The sequence below is a fragment of the Pongo abelii genome, chromosome 5, assembly GCF_028885655.2.
Source record: "Pongo abelii isolate AG06213 chromosome 5, NHGRI_mPonAbe1-v2.0_pri, whole genome shotgun sequence".
Taxonomy (NCBI): Eukaryota; Metazoa; Chordata; class Mammalia; order Primates; family Hominidae; genus Pongo; species Pongo abelii.
Genome location: NC_071990.2, coordinates 64,020,718 through 64,041,975, shown reverse-complemented (window position 1 = coordinate 64,041,975; position 21,258 = coordinate 64,020,718). Strand labels below are relative to the sequence as shown.

The 21,258-nt window shown below is 38.1% G+C and overlaps 1 protein-coding gene across 2 annotated transcripts; it reads right to left on the bottom strand.

Moving 5' to 3' along the window:
- Positions 1–3,247: 3,247 nt before the first annotated feature.
- Positions 3,248–13,682, bottom strand: PTP4A1 (protein tyrosine phosphatase 4A1). Of its 2 annotated transcripts, NM_001132852.1 has the most exon segments (6): positions 3,248–5,636; positions 6,364–6,438; positions 6,669–6,799; positions 7,149–7,241; positions 9,244–9,793; positions 13,512–13,682. In NM_001132852.1, coding segments are annotated over 5 exon segments (522 nt in total). In that variant the 5' UTR covers positions 9,349–9,793; positions 13,512–13,682; the 3' UTR covers positions 3,248–5,518.
- Positions 13,683–21,258: the final 7,576 nt, after the last annotated feature.

Below are 21,258 nucleotides of genomic sequence, written 5' to 3'. Positions count from 1 at the left end.
AATGGTTCTGGTTTTTGCCCATTCGGTATGATATTGGCTAGGAGTTGGCATAAATGGCTCTTACTATTTTGAGGTATGTTCCATTAATACCTAGTTTATTGAGAGTTTTTAATATGATGAGCTATTGAATTTTATCGAAGGCCTTTTCTGCATCTATTGAGATAATCGTGTGGTTTTTGTCTTTAGTTCTCTTTATGTGATGCATTATAATACATTTATTGATTTGCATATGTTAAACCAGCTTTGCGTCCCAGGGATAAAGCCAACTAGATCGTGGAGGATAAACTTTTTTTTTTGGAGGATAAGCTTTTTGATGTGTTGCTGGATTCAGTTTGCCAGTATTTTATTGAGGATTTTTACACCAATGTTCGTCAGGGATATTGGCCTGAAATTCTTTTTTTCTTGTTTCTCTATTAAATGCTTAATTATCCACTGTGAGTGAACAATCTGTCTTCTTCTGGGACACTGATTGATACAATGGATAAATACAATATTGTTCTCTTGGAAAGATTAAAAATTCACACCAGCATATTAAAGGCTCTAATATTGCAGTAAATAATGTCTAAGTTAGCCCAGTGTTTGCCAAACTTATTCATGAGACCATTTCTCTAATATATCTAAGAATATCCCTTGAAAATATTTGATTATAAAATTTCTTGCCTTAAAAACCACAAAACCGGCCAGGCACGGTGGCTCACACCTGTAATCCCAGCACTTTGGGAGGCCGAGGCGGGTGGATCACGAGGTCAGGAAATGAGACCACCCTGGCTAACACGTTGAAACCCCGTCTCTATTAAAAACAAACAAACAAAACCCCCACAAAACCAAACTTGGCCGAGTGCAGTGGCTCACTCCTGTAATTGTAGCGCTTTGGGAGGCCAAGGCAGGCAGATCACTTGAGCTCAGGAATTTGAGACCAGCCTGGGCAACATGGCATAACCCCTTTTCTACTAGAAATACAAAAGCTGGCCAGGTGTGCCGGTGCACACCTGTAGTCCCAGCTACTCAGGAGGTTGAGGTAGGAGTATTGCTTGAACCCAGGTGGTTGAAGCTGCAGTGAGCCAAGATTGTACCACTGCACTCCAGCCTGGGTGACAAGTGAGACCCTGTCTCAAAAAAGAAAAAAAGTAAATGCAGTACTAACCTAAACACACACACACACACACACACACACACGCACAAAACCAAACTTAATGGTTTATATTCTTGATGACTATTGTCAATCATTTTAAGCATCTAACTGTTCTGTGCTGTGTATGAAATATTGATTTCCTTATGGTCAATTGAGGTGTATAAGCTTAAAGCTATTAGTCATAGCATTGACTTGTCCCAAGTGGCTGTACTTTTTATATTGTTTAGTTTTTGATTCCAAATTTGTCTCGGTATCAGGTTTACAAGTGTATCTTAATTGCTACCCATGTGCTTCTCAACTTTAGTGCCTGAATTTCATGACATCTATTTTGGCTGCCTGGAAACTTTAACCCCTTATGTTGGGCATTTCAGTTATGTAAAATGTTGCTGTGGATGTACTCTTTTAAACTGTGAGGTGGAGGTGATTAATTCTGTGTAGTTCTGGCCTTTCAGCACGTGATAGAATTGCATTTCTGAGTTAAGTGACATGTATGATTTCTTAGTCAAGCTTTTAATCACCATGAGACACTCTAAATCCCTTTTTGCCTTCTATGACAGCTAGGTTTCTCCTAAAAATACAAAATTCCTGTATTAAAAATACAAAATTGGTCAAGTGTGGTAGCACATGCCTGTAATCCCAGCTACTTGGGAGGCTGAGGCAGGAGAATCACTTGAACCCAGGAGGTGGAGGCTGCAGTGAGCCAAGATCAGGCCATTGCACTGCAGCCTGGGAAACAAGAGCAAAACTCCATCTCAAAACAAAAAACAAAAAAAGTCATGCATATTTATTTACATAACTGTGTCGTGTAGTGGACCGGCTCAAACACAGGTTTGAATCCCTGACTTCTACCACTTATTAGCTAGTCCCCTATCTGGAGGCTCAACTCTCTTACTATAAAATTGGGACAAGACTGTTGGAAGGGAATCAAATTATAAAAATTACCTGAAAATAAAATCATTCATAAATGGTAGCTATCAATTTAAGTATATTAACTGGTTACTGCAGCAATATATATAATTATAAAATCACCATCAATCCTTTCATTCATACGTTAACATCACTGGTTTAATTCATTGAAGGCAAATACAAGTTTTCCCTTACTTTCCTTCCAAGATTCCACTTAGGCTGGTTACCCCAAATGTAATGGAGAAACATTAAATGTCACTTTTAAACCAGTCTTTAATTTTCAATTCAGGTGTGAGGCACATATATACACACAAACATATTAATTTAAGGAAGCAAGAATGTAGAATATTAACATGTATGGCAGACACTACTTCATGTATTTTGTTTAAAACTTACTTTGAAATAACTTGTTTACATGTAAAAGAAAAATATCATTCACTTATACTTCCACTTCCCTTTAAAGTATTCTCAAATTATATTTCCTGAAACTCCAATAGAAAGCATTCTCTCTTAATCATGGCAACGGGTCGGGTACTCATTGGTGACCAAAATCTGGTGACACCATCTTTTATGTTCTTTGCCATACTCTTAAATGCCTGGCAAACAGTAGATATTTACCAGATGAATATGACATTAAAAAAATAAATTTCAAGAGATTGAGATTCTTTAGCCAAGTTGAGGGACTACATCATTTTGAAGCACTCTAGAAGGGGGATGTGATTAAATGTGACTGCATGCCTGGGCTGGCTGCTTCTAGGTATAGAGCTGTGTTAAGGCATGGGAATAGGAGAGCAATGCCCTAGGGAAAAGAGGGCACTAGGGGAAACAATGGTTGCAGTGCACTGCAGAATGACCAATGGCACCTACTTCCAGAGTTTTCCTTCAACTAAAAAGAGATGGCATTTTCTTATGATTCAGTAACTGCATTACTTACATCAACAACATTATGGTTTCTATAGACAAGCCTAGGTAACTAGCCTCTATTTACATCATCCCATTAAGGGTATCCAAACCCAAGTAACCAAATTTTAGAACACCATCAGATAGTTTCTTGCATTCAAGAATTCAACTCATAACTCTTTGAACTCTTATTAGATATAAGGAATCTAAGATGTATTATAGGCATTCCTATAATTAGCCATATTTACAAGATACAAAATATTTGGATAAAAAGCAAATTTCATCACATCGTATAATGTACAGATAAGGTTTATAAAGTAAATTAATTTATTTTTAGCACCATATATACAATCCAAACACTGCAAATTAATTTCTTTTCAAACTCAAAAGATATTTTTCATTAATCGTGATGGCACATCCTCTCTCTCAATAAACGCAAATGCTGTTTTATGGGCTGTGTGGTAATAGTTTAACATTTAGTAATTGATTATATAAAATTATGTTCTCAAGACTAGGCTGTATTTCCAAAAAAAAAAAAAAAAACAAAAACAAAAAACAAAAAACAGCTCAGGTTAAACAATTAGCCAAAAATTTGTGATTATTATCACAAATAATCCAAGATTTAAATAACCAAGGGCCTCCAAAGGCCCCTGTTCTTCCTTTTGCCGTCTAAAATCCAATGGAATATATTAAGTGTTAAACTGGTATGAAGAGGTGGAACTAAATTCTTTGAAACACAAGGTGGAGTATTACTTTTTACTTAAACTTTGAGTCCTTTACATTTATAACTGCTATTCAAAAAAAATTAGATAAAGACATCTAGATTTAGATTAACATGAACTATCAAAGGGATTATTGTGGATCATTAAAGGAAACTTAACATTAAGCCTTCATGTACCAAATACTAATATTTAAATTAATTTCAAAACATATAAAGGTATGTAATTATTAATTTGCAAAGGAGAAAACCGAGGCTCAGAAGTTGCACAAAACCATGAACTAGTGGAACTGAGCTTTACAAACCAAGGCTGTCCTCTACTATACATTATTTCTCCTCAGTACACAATAATTGGTTCAAAATTATCTAGACCTTTAACAAGTATATAATGGAAAGTGCTTTTAGTATTAAAGTTTTCATGAATGACCCTAACAAATTTTGTCTAAAAGTTTACTAAAAATGCTGACATCATTTATAATCCTTCATTTATTTGTAAAAAGATGAGGACACACATTAAGTACAATTCATTTTGTTTTCTATAAAATAAGTTAATTTTAAGCAAAACAATCTCAATGCTGATAAATGCATGTCATTATTTATTTAGATGTTTCAGCTCTCGCACTAAGTTTTTACAAGCTGGTGAACACTGACAAAATTATTTCTCCCACAGAACTATAACCACACATCCCCAGACAGTATAAATATATGGCTGAACTAACATTAATACACATCACCATTTTATCAATTACATAATAAAACAAATTGTCAAGTATCCAAATATTAAGTTACACAGCTCAAAAGGCATATAAAATATTAGATGTCTGCTCAATTCATTAGCAGAAACCCACTTCTTTTTTTTGCAAGAGAGGTTGGGAAGGAAAAAAAAAAATCACACTTTCAAACAAAAATAAGTTGGTAAACACACTTCTGATAAGTATGGGAAAAAAATTACAAGAATTTCAAGAAGTTTATGATTACAATAACAAAGCATCTCTACCTTTTAAAAAAATATTTTACTAAATTAAAGAGCATATTCTACATGTTTGCACAAGACAAAGGCAACATTTTGCTAAAAATAATTAATAGCCCCCTCCCATTCTTTTCTCAGGCCCTCCCTGTTAAGTTGCACCTCAGAGTGCAAACATTAAATTAATGTAAGGCTTTTTTGTCTGAAGACATTAAAGACATGTGCTTCTATACAATGTAGATTTTCAAAATGGAGGTTTTTTTAATACAGCACAAAGTGAGATTTATGGAAACACATTAATCACTGTAAGACTTGGTAAAAAAAAAAAAAAAAAAAAAAATCGATGGTTAAGCAAACCTGACGTATACTGGTATGAATATGGGAGATGTAAACATAAAGTGAGCAGGCAAATAACCATGTAGGCCCTACTTTCAATGTTTGAAATGACTGAATGAATAAACCACATAAGGTCTAGTGTTCATAGTTCCTGGGATTTTAGTTCTGTATGGTACTAAAAATATACAAGTATTGTGCTGGGTATTTTGGCACCTAATCTTCCTAAATTTCTTATGTATTGATAAGATTCTGGCATGGGAATAGATTTAAACAAGTCATAACTCAATACTGCATGATTTGGGGAAAGGTCAATTGATACAAATGACAAGCACATTTTATATGCTGACAGCAAGAATCTTTTGCCAAGTATCCAAATAGGTTGACTGTAACCCAAATACAGAGGTTGCCAAATCTGTCTAGCTTGCGGCCTGGTAAAACTGCCTTTCAATACTCCTATGGAAGCTTCATTAGACTTACTAAGCCAACATGTTGGCTAATATGTATAACAAATTAGGCCCTATCTCAAGTTCCACTTCCAATAGCATTAGGCACCCCAATTTTATTGAATGCAACAGTTGTTTCTGTGACCGTTGGAATCTTTGAAACGCAGCCGCATTTTAGGACGATACTTCTCCAAATACAAAAGTTGCTTGCTGTTAAAAGCTCCACGCCGCTTTCTGGGAGGAAAAAAAAAAAAAAAAATGAAACAAGGCAAAAGCCCCCTACAGTAATATTTACTGTCTTATAGACAACCATCACCTCTCTTGTGGCAATTTATCTTTTGATTAATTAGGCTGTGACCTGATGCAGAAAGGAATATGAACAGGCACATCAGTGTAAATGGAAAAAATCATAAAAAGTTAATTTTCTATATATCTTCGTTTGAGTATTGGTTACAACAGTCGACTCACAAATCCATTTACACGTAAGTTCAAGAAAAGACAAAACTAATTTATAGTGAAGTCAGAAGTTGACTCTGGTATCAGGGAAGATGACTACAAAAGCCACAAAGGCATATTCTACAGCACTCAAAATATTCTATGTGTTGTACTGGATGGTTAATTTGGCTGTTATTGTCAACTGGTCTCCTTTGGAGACCTGTGCATTTTATTGTATCTTTAAATGTATCTTAATTATACCTCAATAAAAATACAAAATAACCAACATATTCAATCAAGTAATTAAAGCAAAATAATAATTCAAAAACTCTTGTTGGATTAGAATCTTAGTAATATGAGCATCTGCATGAAATGCAAAAAAGAATGTAAGATCTTGATTTCCTGGTTTTACTACTATCTCAAAAAATAATCATAATGATTAGATGGACTATTAGGCTATTAAACTCACTGACACTCAACAAGGAAATGAAAGAGAGTGCAAATGAAAAGAGAATCCATTACTTACTGTCTTATGAATTGTACTGCATCTTCATATTTCATTCCACCTTCAATTAATGCTAGGGCAACAAGTACTGGAGCTCTGGTGAGGTAAGAATTTTGATAAATAGTTTTTTCAAAATCAGATCTTTGTAAATTTATTTCTCCAAACATTCCCCAACTCAGAAGTATTATCTACCACGCTTCCTATTTAAGTAATACCTATGACAGATGTTGACTTTATATTAAAAAATTATAAGAATTTTTCAAGTTTCCATATTTTCATTATCAACACAGATTTTTACCTAGAATCAAATTGATAAATTCATTTACCTCCCAAGGCCTGCAACGCAATGAACAGCAATACAACAACCAGGTTCTTCACGAAACTTGATTTTCACAAGACTTAACCAGTCATCAACAATCTGGTTGGATGGTGGTGCGCCATCATCAAAAGGCCAATCCTAAGTCAAAAGAATATTTCAACATCACCGTAGTAATCATTCTAAATTTCTAACATGCAAATGTTTTCAAAAGCATTCCCATTTTAATGTTTAATCACATCTTATTAAACCCTGTTGTCTACCAAATGTGACTAAATGCTCAATCTTTACAAAAATGTTTCACAACTTCAAATCCTTGCTTAGCTTTTCACCTTTATTTAGAAATTAAGATTCTGCACAATAATATAAAATTTGTTTTTAGCTTTTTGAGGTCTATTTATGACTTAAATAGATATTTATTTGAATTTACTATTTGAATAAACTTTTGTAGCATAGCACCATAAACACATAAGAACTGTTAAATACTTACAAGAACATGGATACCTTCTTTCTCCACAAGAGCAGTGTCATAAGTTGCTTCACATACTCTTACTATTGTGGTAACTCCATACTTCTTAAGTTCCTGGATAAAACGTACATTAAAACAATCTTAATGTTTAACCACATCACTATAACTCAACATTTTATATTCTGATAATCTCTGATCAGTAAGTATGCTGGTTAAATCATTTAAAGAATGCCAGAATCTATTTATGTTTAACACAAAAGCAAATTTTGTTTTAAGTGACAATGCTAGAATATAAAAAGAAAAGTGAATATTAAATACCATACATATTTTTAATAAACTGGGAAAGTTTTCCTTCTTTTTTTTAAATCGTGTGCCCCCTTCATACACTGAAGTTGTTTACAGTCATGGTAATACCAGATTGGGATGAAACATTAACCAAAAGGGGCTAGCAGCAATGCAGACAAAAGCAAATGTAACTAAAGGCATTATTTATAACTAATCGGGTAATCTGACTTCACTCAATTATACTCACTCCTTAAACTTTACTCATTTAAAATACATCGAATGAAGTCTTAACTACAGTAAAAAAGCCCACATACCATTTAAAACTACAGGCTTCAAAATGCATTATTACTAATTATAACTCTCCTGACATTTATTTTTTATATATATGGTAATAAAAATTATATATTCTATATAATTTATATACAAATATATATAAATTATATATATTTAGTATATATTATATACTATATATAGTATATATACTAATATATATACACTAATAGTATATAATATATACTAATAGTATATGTGCTAATATATATACTATATAATACATACTATATATTATATATTAGTATATATACACTATATATTATATATTAGTATATATACACTATATATATTATATATTAGTATATATATACTATATATATTATATATTAGTATATATACACTATACTGTTAATATATATATATTAGTCTATATACACTATATATACTGTTAGTATATATATATTAGTCTATATACACTATATATACTGTTAGTATATATATATTAGTCTATATATACTATATATACTGTTAGTCTATATATACTATATATACTGTTAGTCTATATACTATACATACTGTTAGTCTATATATACTATATATACTGTTAGTCTATATATACTATATATACTGTTAGTCTATATATACTATACAGTAATAAAAATTAAAGTACCATTAAAGTATTTCCCAGCTAGGCGTGGTGGCTCACGCCTGTAATCCCAGCACTTTTGAGAGGACGAGGTGGGTGGATCACCTGAGGTCAGGAGTTTGAGACCAGCCTGGCCAATATGGTGAAACTCTGTCTAAAAATACAAAAAATTAGCTGGGCAATGTGGCGTACGCCTGTAGTCTCAGCTACTTGGGAGGCTGAGGCAGGAGAATTGCTTGAACCCGGGACGCAGAGGTTGCAGTGGGCCGAGATCATGCCACTGCACTCCAGCCTGGGTGACAGAACGAGACTCCGTCTCAAAAAAAAGAAAAAAAAAAGTATTTCCATATGTTCTGAGAGGCCTATTTGCTATTTCTTAACAACTGTAGGTATTTATAAAATAAAACATATGCACATCCCAATATATTACCCGGCATTCAATTCCTTTCTCCTACTAAAAAGAGGCAGGTAGAGTTTTGGCTACATAGCTACCATTAGGAAGGAATAGAATTTGTAGTTGAAAATTGGATTCTAAGCATCAGATGGGGTTCAAGACAAACCAATTTTGGTTTATGGTATTAAGTCATTAGGTTAAGCAGATATATAAAAAATCCATAAATGGCAACCTTTCCCATGTAAATTTCTTACAAGATAAGTAAGAGCTATACTGTTTTACTATCCACATACCAATTCAAGCAAACTCAGGTGCAAGAACTATTAACTCAAGCACATGCCCTTCTCAAAATGTATAAATATACCTCTAACCTATAGAAGACACTGACATTTATTTCTGGGAACTGGAATTGTAGGTATACCATCTCATTTTTTCCAAAGTAGTATTTATTTTGTTAGCTATAAGTTCCACTATTATATTGCAATCAATTTAAGCTACTAAAACATATCAAATCTTACCTCTATAAATTTGTTTAAGGTCGCATTGGTTGGATTGTGTGTAATAAGAAATCTCATGTTCTTGTATGTGACTTCCACAGGAGCTGGGCGGTTCATTCGAGCCATGTTAATTTAGTTAAAAAACACTCAATAGGGTTATGAAATAATTAAAAAAATTGAATACAGAAATGATGCAAAGAAACTGAAGTCTACTTCAATATACTCCACTTGAAATTCTCAGTGCTTTGAGTATGAAGTTGTAAGTAATGATAAATGAAATGAACCTCCTAACAAGAAGCAGCAATTCTTCAATCCAGTAATACTGAGGCCAACAGAAAAGAAGTGCACTGAGGTTTACCCCATCCAGGTCAGAACTCTTGTAAAATGCTCTGTGGATTTCAATTCAACACTTCTGTGTCCAGGATAACCACTCTTATAGGGGCTTCTTGGTGGAGCAGTAATCAGTTTCTACAGTTCACTTGTCTGCATAGAGGTCGTGCTGTGCCTGGCAGTAATCTCCACTGCCCTTCAGAAACTCCATAAATGTGTGACCAAGAACACCACAGAATTGCTGTTTAAAAGAAAAAGACAGAAAGAAAGAGAGAATAAGTTATTTTCCAATTCAAAAGAAATACATTAGGGTTTTACAGTATTTAAGTACACAACTATTTTTCTAAAGCAGGGCCTGAGCCGCTTCATCAATTTTTACTTGAATTGCAAAACTCAAGGGGTTGAGTACAGATTAAATCAATCAGTATAAAACAAGCAGTCAGATAGATTAAACTGAAATCCATGATCTATTACCAAGATTCCTCAGGAAAAAAAAACCAAACCCATTGTTACATTTTTGTGAAATTCATATATATATTCATATATATTCTATCTATACAGTTATATTCTCTCTATATATACTATCTATATACAATATATAATTATATGATTCTAATAATTATCCCTTTCGATAGTTGTTTTCTTTACATTGTAATTACATACACTTTATGTTGATTTTTCCAACAAAAACATTTTTACACATTAATACAAACTCCAGATAACTCTGAAGTTATTAGTCTTGCATAATTTACTTAACTCATAAACTGAAACATCTAAGTTCCTTTCCAACTTTATGCTTTTATATCCTTTTCTTAGACTAATTTAAGTCCTTCTATATTTAGAATCTGATTTTATCCTTAACAATCTGTTATCATTCCCATTAAACTGAAGACGAGGAAAATAAGTCTCTGAAAATCAACTTGTTATATGAAATATCATAAGAATGTATGCTTAGGAATCTAAAAAGGAAAGAACTCTCATTTATAACTGTAAAGAAAATATTCATAATTTTAATAATGTTCTTTTGTATTTTAAAACCAAAATTTCACATATACAACTCAACACTGAAATCCAACTCAGAGAAGGCGGACAAAGGGATGTTGAAGGTGGAAGTGGTAGTTTTCAAAAGCAAGGTAACTACTGTAACCAATAAATATAAACAAATATGAATGTATTTATATTTTCTCTAAGTTCCCCCTTAAGAACTAAACCATTTTTATGCCAATATCAAACATTAAACCAATAGTCACAGCATAGTTTTAAAATATGTCCATGGAAGACACTGATGTTAATAATTAGTCTTCCAAATAGTTTATAAGGTATCTGTGTACTTGGGAGTAAAGAGGGCACTAAGGAAAGTATTAATAACAGGTTAACAAGAGCAGTAATTCATAGCCACTGCCTCAAGCACTTCATGTGTACTCGCATTACCAAAAATGTTTTAACAAAAGGTTCCATTAGTTTCCATGCTTAAATTTAAGCATTTGAAGTCTTAAAATTCAAACGATCTGCTCCCATTTCCATTTTACACCTTTAAATAGTCCCATGCTAGTTATAGTTTCTAGAACTTTGCTAAACTTTGAAGAATAATTCTGATGATTACTGCAGAAAACATCAAGTCAAAAACCCAGTCTACTTTTCTGGTAAAACACAGAACTAGCATTAACAGTCATTTATCAAAAGGTCCCATAAGAAAGGTAACTTTCATTACCACAAGTTTGTTCAAACAAGCCCTCAGAGGTTACTTCACCTAGTTGGTCAGCTGGGTTAAAAAATTAAGTGTCTAAATTACAAAGACATCACAGTTACAGTGAATAGAGATTGTAGTAATCTGAAAATAATTTCATTATACTTTCACCCCAAATTCTAAATACTACCTCCGTAGAATAAAAAGTGTATTCTGACACTTTCCCAACGACATACAATGATCTTTAAAAGCTTTATAATGACTCATCACAGTATTCTAATTTCTAGGTATTACCTTTTTTTTCAATTAAAAGCTAATTTGAGACAGTATTTCACACCACTATTTCCATATTTAATAACTAAAACTCCTGTCGGCTACAACCTAGTCTGGCCATATCCCTTCATGTAAGTAAGCACTTTCATCAGGAAGCAGAGAAAGCACTATATTAAGAATTCCTTTCCTGAACTGGTTATTTTTACTGAGTGGAGCCACCTAGTGGATGGGGGGACTCGTCTGTTAAAGCAGTGGTGACCACCGATAGCTTTCTGTTCTGCCCAAGACACTCCTCCCTTCCCAATCTCCTACCCACAGGAAAAACTATCCATAATGGGGAATTTTTTTCCCTCCCACATATCAGTTGCATTAGAATCACAATCATATACAAGAAGGGAGAGGAGGAAAGAGTAATCTCTGTGCAGAAGCTTAAATCACTATTATACTGCAGAGTCAAACCAATTAATGTGTGTAACTCTTTTGTCAAATAATTCGTTGTATAGTCTGTTCCACATCTATTTAGGTCTTAGGGCACCTAAGAAAGTATGTGTAAAATGCTGCTCACTCTTGGGAATGATTTAGTTTTCTAGTTTTCAACTGACTGAGTAACAGGAAGCACTGCCTCAGGATCTGGATGTCGAGCAGGTCAACAGTTCCAATCGTAGCGTAAGTAACTTAATACTCGTGGACTGGTAGGGGGCTCCGCGGACAGAAGATAAAAAACCCTCAGAATTCTGGCTCTGGTTGGCTACTGCTGCCACAAACCAACAGGAGGCAACAACATATTACACCAGAGTTCAGGAATAGTTCTAAACAGTCCCCGATTAAAAGGCGCCATCCAGGGCCCTTCCAAAATTGGCAGGGGAAATGTATGCTGGTGCCCGGACGGGAAGTCCTTCGCATCAGTGTAACTAACAGTAGCCCTGTCAGTTTCCAAGACGCTCCAACCCAGGCCATTTCTCGACGATTGGCCCAGAGAAAGGACAAGACTAGACTTGTTCCCATTATCACGAGCCCGAGGTGGGGCGATAAATCCGGAACAGCTCGAATTACCAGGTGGAGCCTGGGAGGAGGGCGGGGCGGAGGGCCGAAGTTCTCACCTAGCAGAACCCCACTCTGGCCCGGGCAGGGGTGCAGCTCGCGGAATGCCCCCGAGGGCCGCCGCCCCGCGCACGCGGCTGTGTGCGCCCGAGCACGCTCGCTGCGCCCCTTCTCCGCGCCGCAATCACGGGTTCGCGCCGCGCCTTCAGTCAGGCGCGGGCGCCGAGGCCATTTTGTCTGAGACTCGGGTCCCGGCCGTCGAGCACAAGAGTCTAGCTGCACCCAGTGGCTGTCCCACGCCCACCCCAGAGCTCCGAGAAGCTCTGGAACCAGATCGTTACCACCCGTGCCTGGCTGTCCCGCCTACCCCACGCCCGCCCGGATCTGGAGGCGAACCCGCCACCGCCGCGCCCTCCCCGTATCCGGCTCCGCAGTGACACGCGCAGCCCTCGCCCCACCCCGGGCCACGTCTCCCGCTCCCAGTGCAGCCACTCTCCACCGGCCGAACAAAGAGGCCCCGGGACGCCGCGGAGCCTGCCATGCCCGGACGGGTCGCGCCAGACCAAAGGGCCAAGGGCGGAGGCGGCGGTCACAAAGCGGCTTTTGTGCCACCCACCCGGCCCGCTGCGGAAGCCGAAACTGTCCCCGGCCGCCGCACAAGCCGGACCGCGCCGCCCCCGTCGCTCCGGGCTCGGGAGGGACTCAAAAGCCGGTGCCTCCGGCGGCCAACCGCCACCCTGCAGCCCCGAGGGGCCCGGCATCTGCCTCCGCACAGCCGGCCGCAATCGGCCGGCCACAGGGCCATACATAACCCGCCGGCTCCCACCCGGGACCCACCGGAACCGCAACCCGGGGCAATCTAGAGGAGACGCCGGGCTCCGAACAAAGGCGACAGCGGGGATAGGGGGGCCGGTCGTGGATTTCCAGCCCGAGAGGCGACGATGCGACGGCTACTCACAGGAATATGTTTACTCATTGAAGATTGTGGCCTAATCATACAGCCGGTCCCGAGGCGGCGGCGACACAGGCGGTGGCGGTGGCTGCAGGGCAGGAGGCGGCGGTGGTCGTGGCGGAGCGGCGGTGGCGACGATGCAGGCGGCGGCGGGGGCACCAGACTCTACCATGCAGTGAGCGGCTCCGAGCAGAGCGCGTAGCCGAGCCGGCCCGCAGCCGAAGGAGCCAATACACGCGCCGAGGCGCCCTTGCGTCACAAGCCCTCCCCTTTATAGCCGGCGCTACGTGCACCCCTCCAGCCACCAATCGCGGCCTGGAACCGCGGGCCAGAAGACGACAGGCGGGGGCGGAGGCCCGCCCCCTCCGGACGTCACTTCGCGGCGGCCGCCGCCGGTGTGAACCGGTTGATGAATGGCTAAGCGCCCAGCCGTAGCATCCCCGGGGCGGGGGAGGGAAGGGGCTGCCGGGGGGGGTCTCCGGGATGCAGGAAGCCTGAAGTTAAGAAGGGGTGGGAGCGAGAGAGATTCCGATTTATCGATTGGAAGGAATCATGCTGCAAACCACGTTTCTCATAATTAAAACCATCCAGGAGTGCACACATGTCACATGAGGAGACTCGAAGTTTGCCTGAATCGTAAAATGCAATCCTTCTAGGGCTGGAACCGCGTCTCGACCCTTTCTACTGCCTTAACCACGGTCATCTTTGCCAGTGGTTTACCTTGGCACCTGGGCCCCGAGCACCTTCGTCATCAAATAATATTTATGTCGCAAGACCGCTGTACCCGGTGACTCAACACCTTGCATGCCACGGCCTTAGGCTTGGTCAAGATGAATTCTTGTCCCTGGGGGCGCTTTCAAGCGGGGAGAAACTTACCTTCGCAAAACTTAAGGCTATAGAAGATGGGGAGAGTATCTTTTGATGCAGACGAAGCCCTATGCTCCCTATATTCTTTTTTTGATCACGCCTCTCTATACTACGTACGCGTGCAACTGCAGTTGGCTCAATTGTGGCATTTCGAAATCACATGCATCCTTTATACTGCTGCTCACTTGATATGTTGTCTCAGATAATGAAAGGTTAGGAAGTGCTTAAAGAAAGCGTTTTTAGAAATTAAGAATCCTCAGTTTTGTCAAGCACTGATGTAATTCTTTGCGTCAAAGCTAAAGCTCTTCTTTATGTTCGTTTTCAGTCCTCTTTTACTGACTTCATTATTTAAGCCCCTAAGAAGTAAAGTCTTATCGCAATTCTGTGCCATACAAGGGCAACTCTGTTATTTATAATCTGAAAACCCTTTCTCCTCAGCTCTGGGGAAGGAGTAAACAAGACCTTTACCTGCTTTTTAAGAACTCAGTTTTCCACTAACACTGAAGCTTTTTGTTTGTTATTTTCACCGAGTATGAGATTGGAGAGGGCTTTAGGGATCAAATTTTGTCCTCTTTCAGTGCCCTGCAGCATCTTAGGATTTATTAGAACTTCTATTTAGAGACTGGTTGTATAGTTAATTCAACTTTCTTAACTCTGTAAGTAAAATAAGAACTTTCAAAAAACAAAAACAAAATCCTGGGCCAGGCTTTCAAAGGAACAAAAACTCATCGTCATTTTGAAGAAAATGGCTCACCTATGACACATTTTAATCCATTAAAATCAAGGAAAACTAGCACACTTGAGAAATATGTCCCTTTACAAATAAATGATTTTAAAAAGTAAAGACTTTAAAATCTTAAATTCTAAGAAAATATAGGAAGCTTAAAAATCTTGGGTGGTAGGGGCAAAGCTAAGCAGGCTGGGGAACTCAAGTCGAAAAAAAGGGACAGATTTCATATATAAGAACTAACAACTTTTATATGGCAAAAGGCTTTTGACAAATGTCAAGTTCACACTGGGGGACATATTGGTGATACTTCATGGGTAGGGTTAATATAAAAAGCTTGGCCAATGTATATAATAGTGTAGTTAAAAAGCACATATTCAATCAATCAGCCACTCTTACTCCAAAAGTTGGTAAACACAGATAATTGGAATAGTGAACCTTTTCATGTAATGACATTTCAAAAAATACATTTGGTGGGACAAGATATAAACTCAGCAAATGATTAACAGAGCCAAATATGTGTTAGCCAATTTTCTTGTAGAACTTGTGATACAAGTTGTGAGCCTTGTGATCCACAGATCCTGTAATTACCACAAGCAGTGCTGACACGAAGTATTCAGTCAGCTATGCTCATCAAGTTCTAAAAGCTCTCAAATTCTCAAGTGGCCTGGGGGTCTTAGCCTCTCAGACAAGGTACCATCTTATCCTACTTATGAAAGTAACATATTTAAAGGATGAAAAAAATAAGGCTTTTGCTGTTGAGAGAAATGATGCATTTTATTTTATGTATTTATTTGAGATGGAGTCTTGCTCTGTTGCCCAGGTTGGAGCACAGTGGTGCAATCTTGGCTCAATGCAACCTCAGCCTCCTGGGTTCCAGCGATTCTCCTGCCTCAGCCTCCCAAGTAGCTGGGATTACAGCCACCTGCCACCACACCTGGCTAATTTTTTTGTACTTTTAGAAAACTCCATGTTGACTAGGCTGGTTTTGAACTCCTGACCTCAAGAGATCTGCCTGCCTCAGCCTCCCAAAGGAAAGGACACATTTTAAACAAGATATAAGTGTGGTCTTGCTGACCAATCCATTAAATGTTCCTGCTTGTCAGCTGCCATTGTGGTTCACTGCTATGCTGAGGGTGTCTGCTGTATTTAGTTTAATACTTTTAAGCTGCAGATTCTTGAAGAACAGTAGAACATCCCAGCATTGGTCAGGAGACTCCTGTGATTTGAGGACTCACTAACCCTTACAGACTTGCACTCAGAGCATTAGCACCTGTACTTATTTAAAGCGGGTCTCTAGCAGACTTGAAAATAGTGCTTCCAGACATCAAAAAGGGAGAAAACACCTCTAAAAGCCAATGCTTACTCTAAGCTCCAGGAGAAGCTCTAAAATAAAGGATTTTCCCTCCTGCTAAACAAGATTCTCAGCTGGAAGTTACTTCTCTCAGCAAAACATGTGTCCTTAACCTCATCACGATAGGCAGGGCTTTCTATTGACAATTCAAAATATAAAAGCCAGCAGTTGGGAAATAAGACTAGAAGAGTATTATAAGGAGGTTGAGTGTGGTGGCATACAGGCTCATGCCTGCAATTCCAGTACTTTGGGAGACCAAGGTGGGTGGATCACCTGAGGTTAGGAGTTAGGAGTTCAAGACCAGCCTGGTCAACATGGTGAAACCCATCTCTACTAAAAATACAAAAAATTAGCTGGGCATGGTGGCAGGCACCTCTAATCCCAGTTACTTGGGAGGCTGAGGAGGGAGAATCACTGGAAAGCCGGGAGGCAGAGGCTGCAGTGAGCCGAGATCGTGGCACTGCACTCCAGCCTGGGAGACAGAGTGATGAGACTTCATTTCAAAAAAGAATATTATAAGCGATATTTTTATGGAAGATGAAAGACTGCAGAGGGCAAGAGTGCAGAGGAAGATTGGCAAATCTTGATGAAGAAGAACAGAGAAATCTTCACAAGAACAGCAAGCAGATCTAGTAAACATTGATTCCATTTTACCAAGTTTACAAAAGGAGTAAAGGATTCCCTGATTTTCAATCTTCTCAGATTGGTTGGGGCTACAAGGAAGTCTGATAAAAACATTTAACATAGCAAGAGTAATATCATTGAAATAATAGATTAAATGTGACAATATCAACCTAGAAAAAGACACTAGATTGCAAGGTATAATGACAGTCTAGCAAATATACTTAATAGAGGCAAATACCCCAATGGGCCATAATCTAGTAAGTGTCTAGATACTAGTGCAGAGGGTAAGTTCCCATACCCATATTTAACAAGAGTCCTAAAAATTCAAGTATGCCGTGGCTCCTGTCAGCATTGTTAAAGTTTATTTTCCTCTTGCTGTTTTAGAACAGCCTATTTTATATCCAATTAATTTTCTTATATGATTATTAAAAATAAATATGTAGTATACAGGCATACCTTCATTTATTGTGCTTTGCAAATATTGTTTTTTTTTTTTTAACAAAATGATGGTTTGTGACAGCTTTTTGTCAAGCAAGTCTATCAGAGCCATTTTTCCAATAGCATGTGCTCATTTCATGTCTCTGTGTTACATCTTGGTAATTCTCCTAATATTTCAAAATTTAAATTATTATTGCATTTGTTATGGCAATTTGTGAACAGTGATCTTTGATGTTTCTAGTGGAATTGTTTTGGACCACCACAAACTGTACCCATTTAAGATAGCAAACTTATTTGATAAATGTTGTATATATTCTGACTGCTCCGCTGATCAGCCAATCCCTCAGTGAGACACAGCAATACTGAAATTAGGCCAATTAATAACCCTACAGTGGCCTCTAAGTGTTCAAGTGAAAGGAAGTGTCATTCATCTCTCACTTTAAATCAAAGCTAAAAATGATTAAGCTGAGTAAGGCAAGTTAAAAGCAGAGATAGGCTAAAAACTAGGCCTCATACCCAAAACAGTCAAGTTGTGAATGCCAAGGAAAAGCTCTTGAAGGAAATTAAAAGTGCCACTCCGGTGAACACAGGAATGGTAAGAAAGTGAAACAGCCGCGTTGTTGATAAGGAGAAAGTTTTAGAGTTCTGGATAGAAAACCAGCCACAGCATTCTCTTAAGTCAAAGCCTAATTCAGAGCAAGGCCTTAACTCTCTTCATTTTTATGAAGGCTGAGAGAGGTGAGGAAGTTGTAGAAGAAAAGTTTGAAGATAGCAGAGGTGAATTCATGAGGTTTAAGAGTAGAAGCCTTCTCCCTAACATAAAAATGAAAGGTGAAGCAGTAAGTGCTAATGGAGAAGCTGCAGAAAGTTATTGAGAAGATTTACCCAAGAACATTGATGAAGGTGGCTACACTAAATAACAGATTTTCAATGTAGACAAAACAGTCTTATACTGGAAGAAGATGCTATCCAAGACTTTCATAGCTATAGAAGTCAATGCTTGGCTTCAAAGCTTCGAAGGACAGGCAATTCTCTTGTTAGGGGCTGATGTGGCTGGTGACTTTAAGTTGAAGCAGATGTTCATTTACCATTCTGAAAATCCTGGGACCCTTAAAAATTATGCTAAATCTACTCTGCTGTGCTCTATAAGTGGAAGAACAAAAGCCGGTTGATAGCACATCTGTTTAGCATGGCTCACTAAATATTTTAAGTCCACTGTTGAGACCTACTGATAAAACATGATTTATTTAAAAATACTATTGCTCGTTGACAATGCACACGGTCACTGAAAGGCTCTGATGGAGATGTACAAGGAGGTTAATATTGTTTTCATGCCTTCTAACACAGCATCCATTCTGCAACCCATGGATCAAGGAATAATTTTGACTTTCAGATTTTAATATTTAAGAAGTACATTTCATAAGGTTATAAGTTGCCATAGATGGTGATTCCTCTGATGGATCTAAGCAAAGTAAACCAAAAACATTCTGGAAAGGATTCTAGATGCCATTAAAAACATTCATGAGAGGAGGTAAAAGTATCAGCATGAACAGGAGTTTGAAAGAAGTTAACTCCAACTCTCATGGATGACCTTAAGGGCATTCAAGACTTCAGTGGAGGAAATCACTACAGCTATGGTGAAAATAGCAAGATAATTTGAGTTAGAAACAGAGTCTGAAGAGTTGACTAAATCACTGCAATCTTATGATCAAACTTGAATGAATGAGGAGTTGCTTCTTATGAAGGAGAAAAGAGAGTGGTTTCTTGAGATAGAATCTACTGCTGGTGAAGATGCCGTGAGCATTGTTGAAATGATAAAGGATTTAGAATATCACATAAACTTAGCTGATAAAGCAGTGGGTGAGTTTTAAGAGGACTGACTACAACTTTGAAAGGAGTTCTCTTGTGTGTAAAAATACTATCAAACAGCACTGCCTGCTACAGAGAAATTTTTTGTGGAGTCATCAGTGCAGCAAACTCCATTGTCTTATTTTAAGAAATTGCCACAGCCACCTTACCAGCAACTACCTCCCTGGTCAGTCAGCCGCCATCATCATTGAGGCAGGAGTCTCCAACAGCAAAGATTATGACTTGCTGAAGGCTCAGATGATTGGTAGCATTTTTTAGCAAAAGTATTTTTAAATTAAGGTATTCTAGGGTACCCGTTTTCCCCACTTCCTTTCTGTGTCCTGACCAAAATCACAGTGACCCAGCCAGCTGTAGCCATAGGTTTTCCTCAGCTGGCTTGAACCCAAACCAGTATGAACATTCCCAGGCACTGATAATAGTGTCTTGGTTTACTGGAAAGAAACTGACCTCGACCCTGAGCCGAATTCCTTAAATTTTCATGTAAACTCCATCCCCTCACCCCCTGGCTACAGACTAATGTGGGTAAAACGTCCCTTTTCTTTTGCTGTCCATCACAATGATACATTGCAACACCCTGCAGGTTCCTTTAATAAAGGTCTTGGACTGATCACTCTGGCATTTAGAGCTTCTTTCTTTGAAATCTCAAACCAGCCCTGTCTCCAAATGGTTTGGGATACTCTCCTGTAGGAATTCTCCTGCTGCTGCTTTTAAGGCAACTCCAGCTATGGGTTCAGTGGGACAAAACAGGTATGTACATTTTTTAGACATAGTGCTATGCACATTTAACAGACAACAATATAGTGTAAATGGGAAACAAAAAATGCATGTAGCTTCCTTTATTGTAATATCTGTTTTATTGTGGTGGTCTGGAGCTGAACTTGCAATATCTCCAAGGTATACCTATGCTTAAATCTCTATGAACATATAATTTGCAGAGCTTAAATATTGTTCAAAACTAAAACATGCTCTATGTTAAAAAGTGACTTAATTTTCTTCCTTAAGACATTGATTTAAAGTTTTATCAAAAGTCTTTTGAATAAGTTTTGATGAAAAATCAAAATGCTGTAGCAGTGCTACATCCTAATTTCTGTGGGAAATTTAGACACAGAAATTTCCAATGAGCAAATAAGCTTGTCACAACAAGCCTTTTAAGGAATCTGGCCTAAGGACAAAGTCCAAAGGCCAATAGCTGCCTGTGGGCTACGGTGTTTTGTTGAGTCAGACATATAGAAACAGTCACCCACCTAGGAGGGTACTACAGATGTAAATATTTATATTAATAAATGAATCCTGCTGGATCAGAAGTAACATCTTATCAAGTCATCATATCAAACCATTTGAGGTAATATTTTCTCTGTAAAATTGATTAAGGCAGTTTTGAACAACTTTTTTTTTTAAAGTCTATTTTAAGAAACAGTTCTCTTGAATCGATCTCTATTATGCCCATTCTCTGTCCCTTTTTCATGTCTAATTGCGATCAATTTAAATATAAACCTGAAAGTTGCCTAGGTAGTCTCCAAATCAAATGAGAATGTGTATTCACATTAGTAATTCTGCTGCTTAATATAGTGTTTACTTCTGTAGGAGCTTAGTGTGCGTATTCAGATGTGACAGACACAGCCTGGGCAACACAGTCAGACCCTGTCTCTACAAAAAAAAAAAAAAAAAAATTATCTGAGCATGATGGTGCATTCCTGTAGTTGTAGCTCCCTGGGAGGTTGAGGTGGGAGGATTGCTTGAGCCCAGGAGTTTAGGGCTGCAGTGAGCTGTGATCTTGCCACTGCACTCCATCTGGGGCAACAGACCAAAGACCCTCTCTCTCAAGGAAAAACAAAAAAGAAATGATGGACAGATAGATTAGAAGAGAATACTTT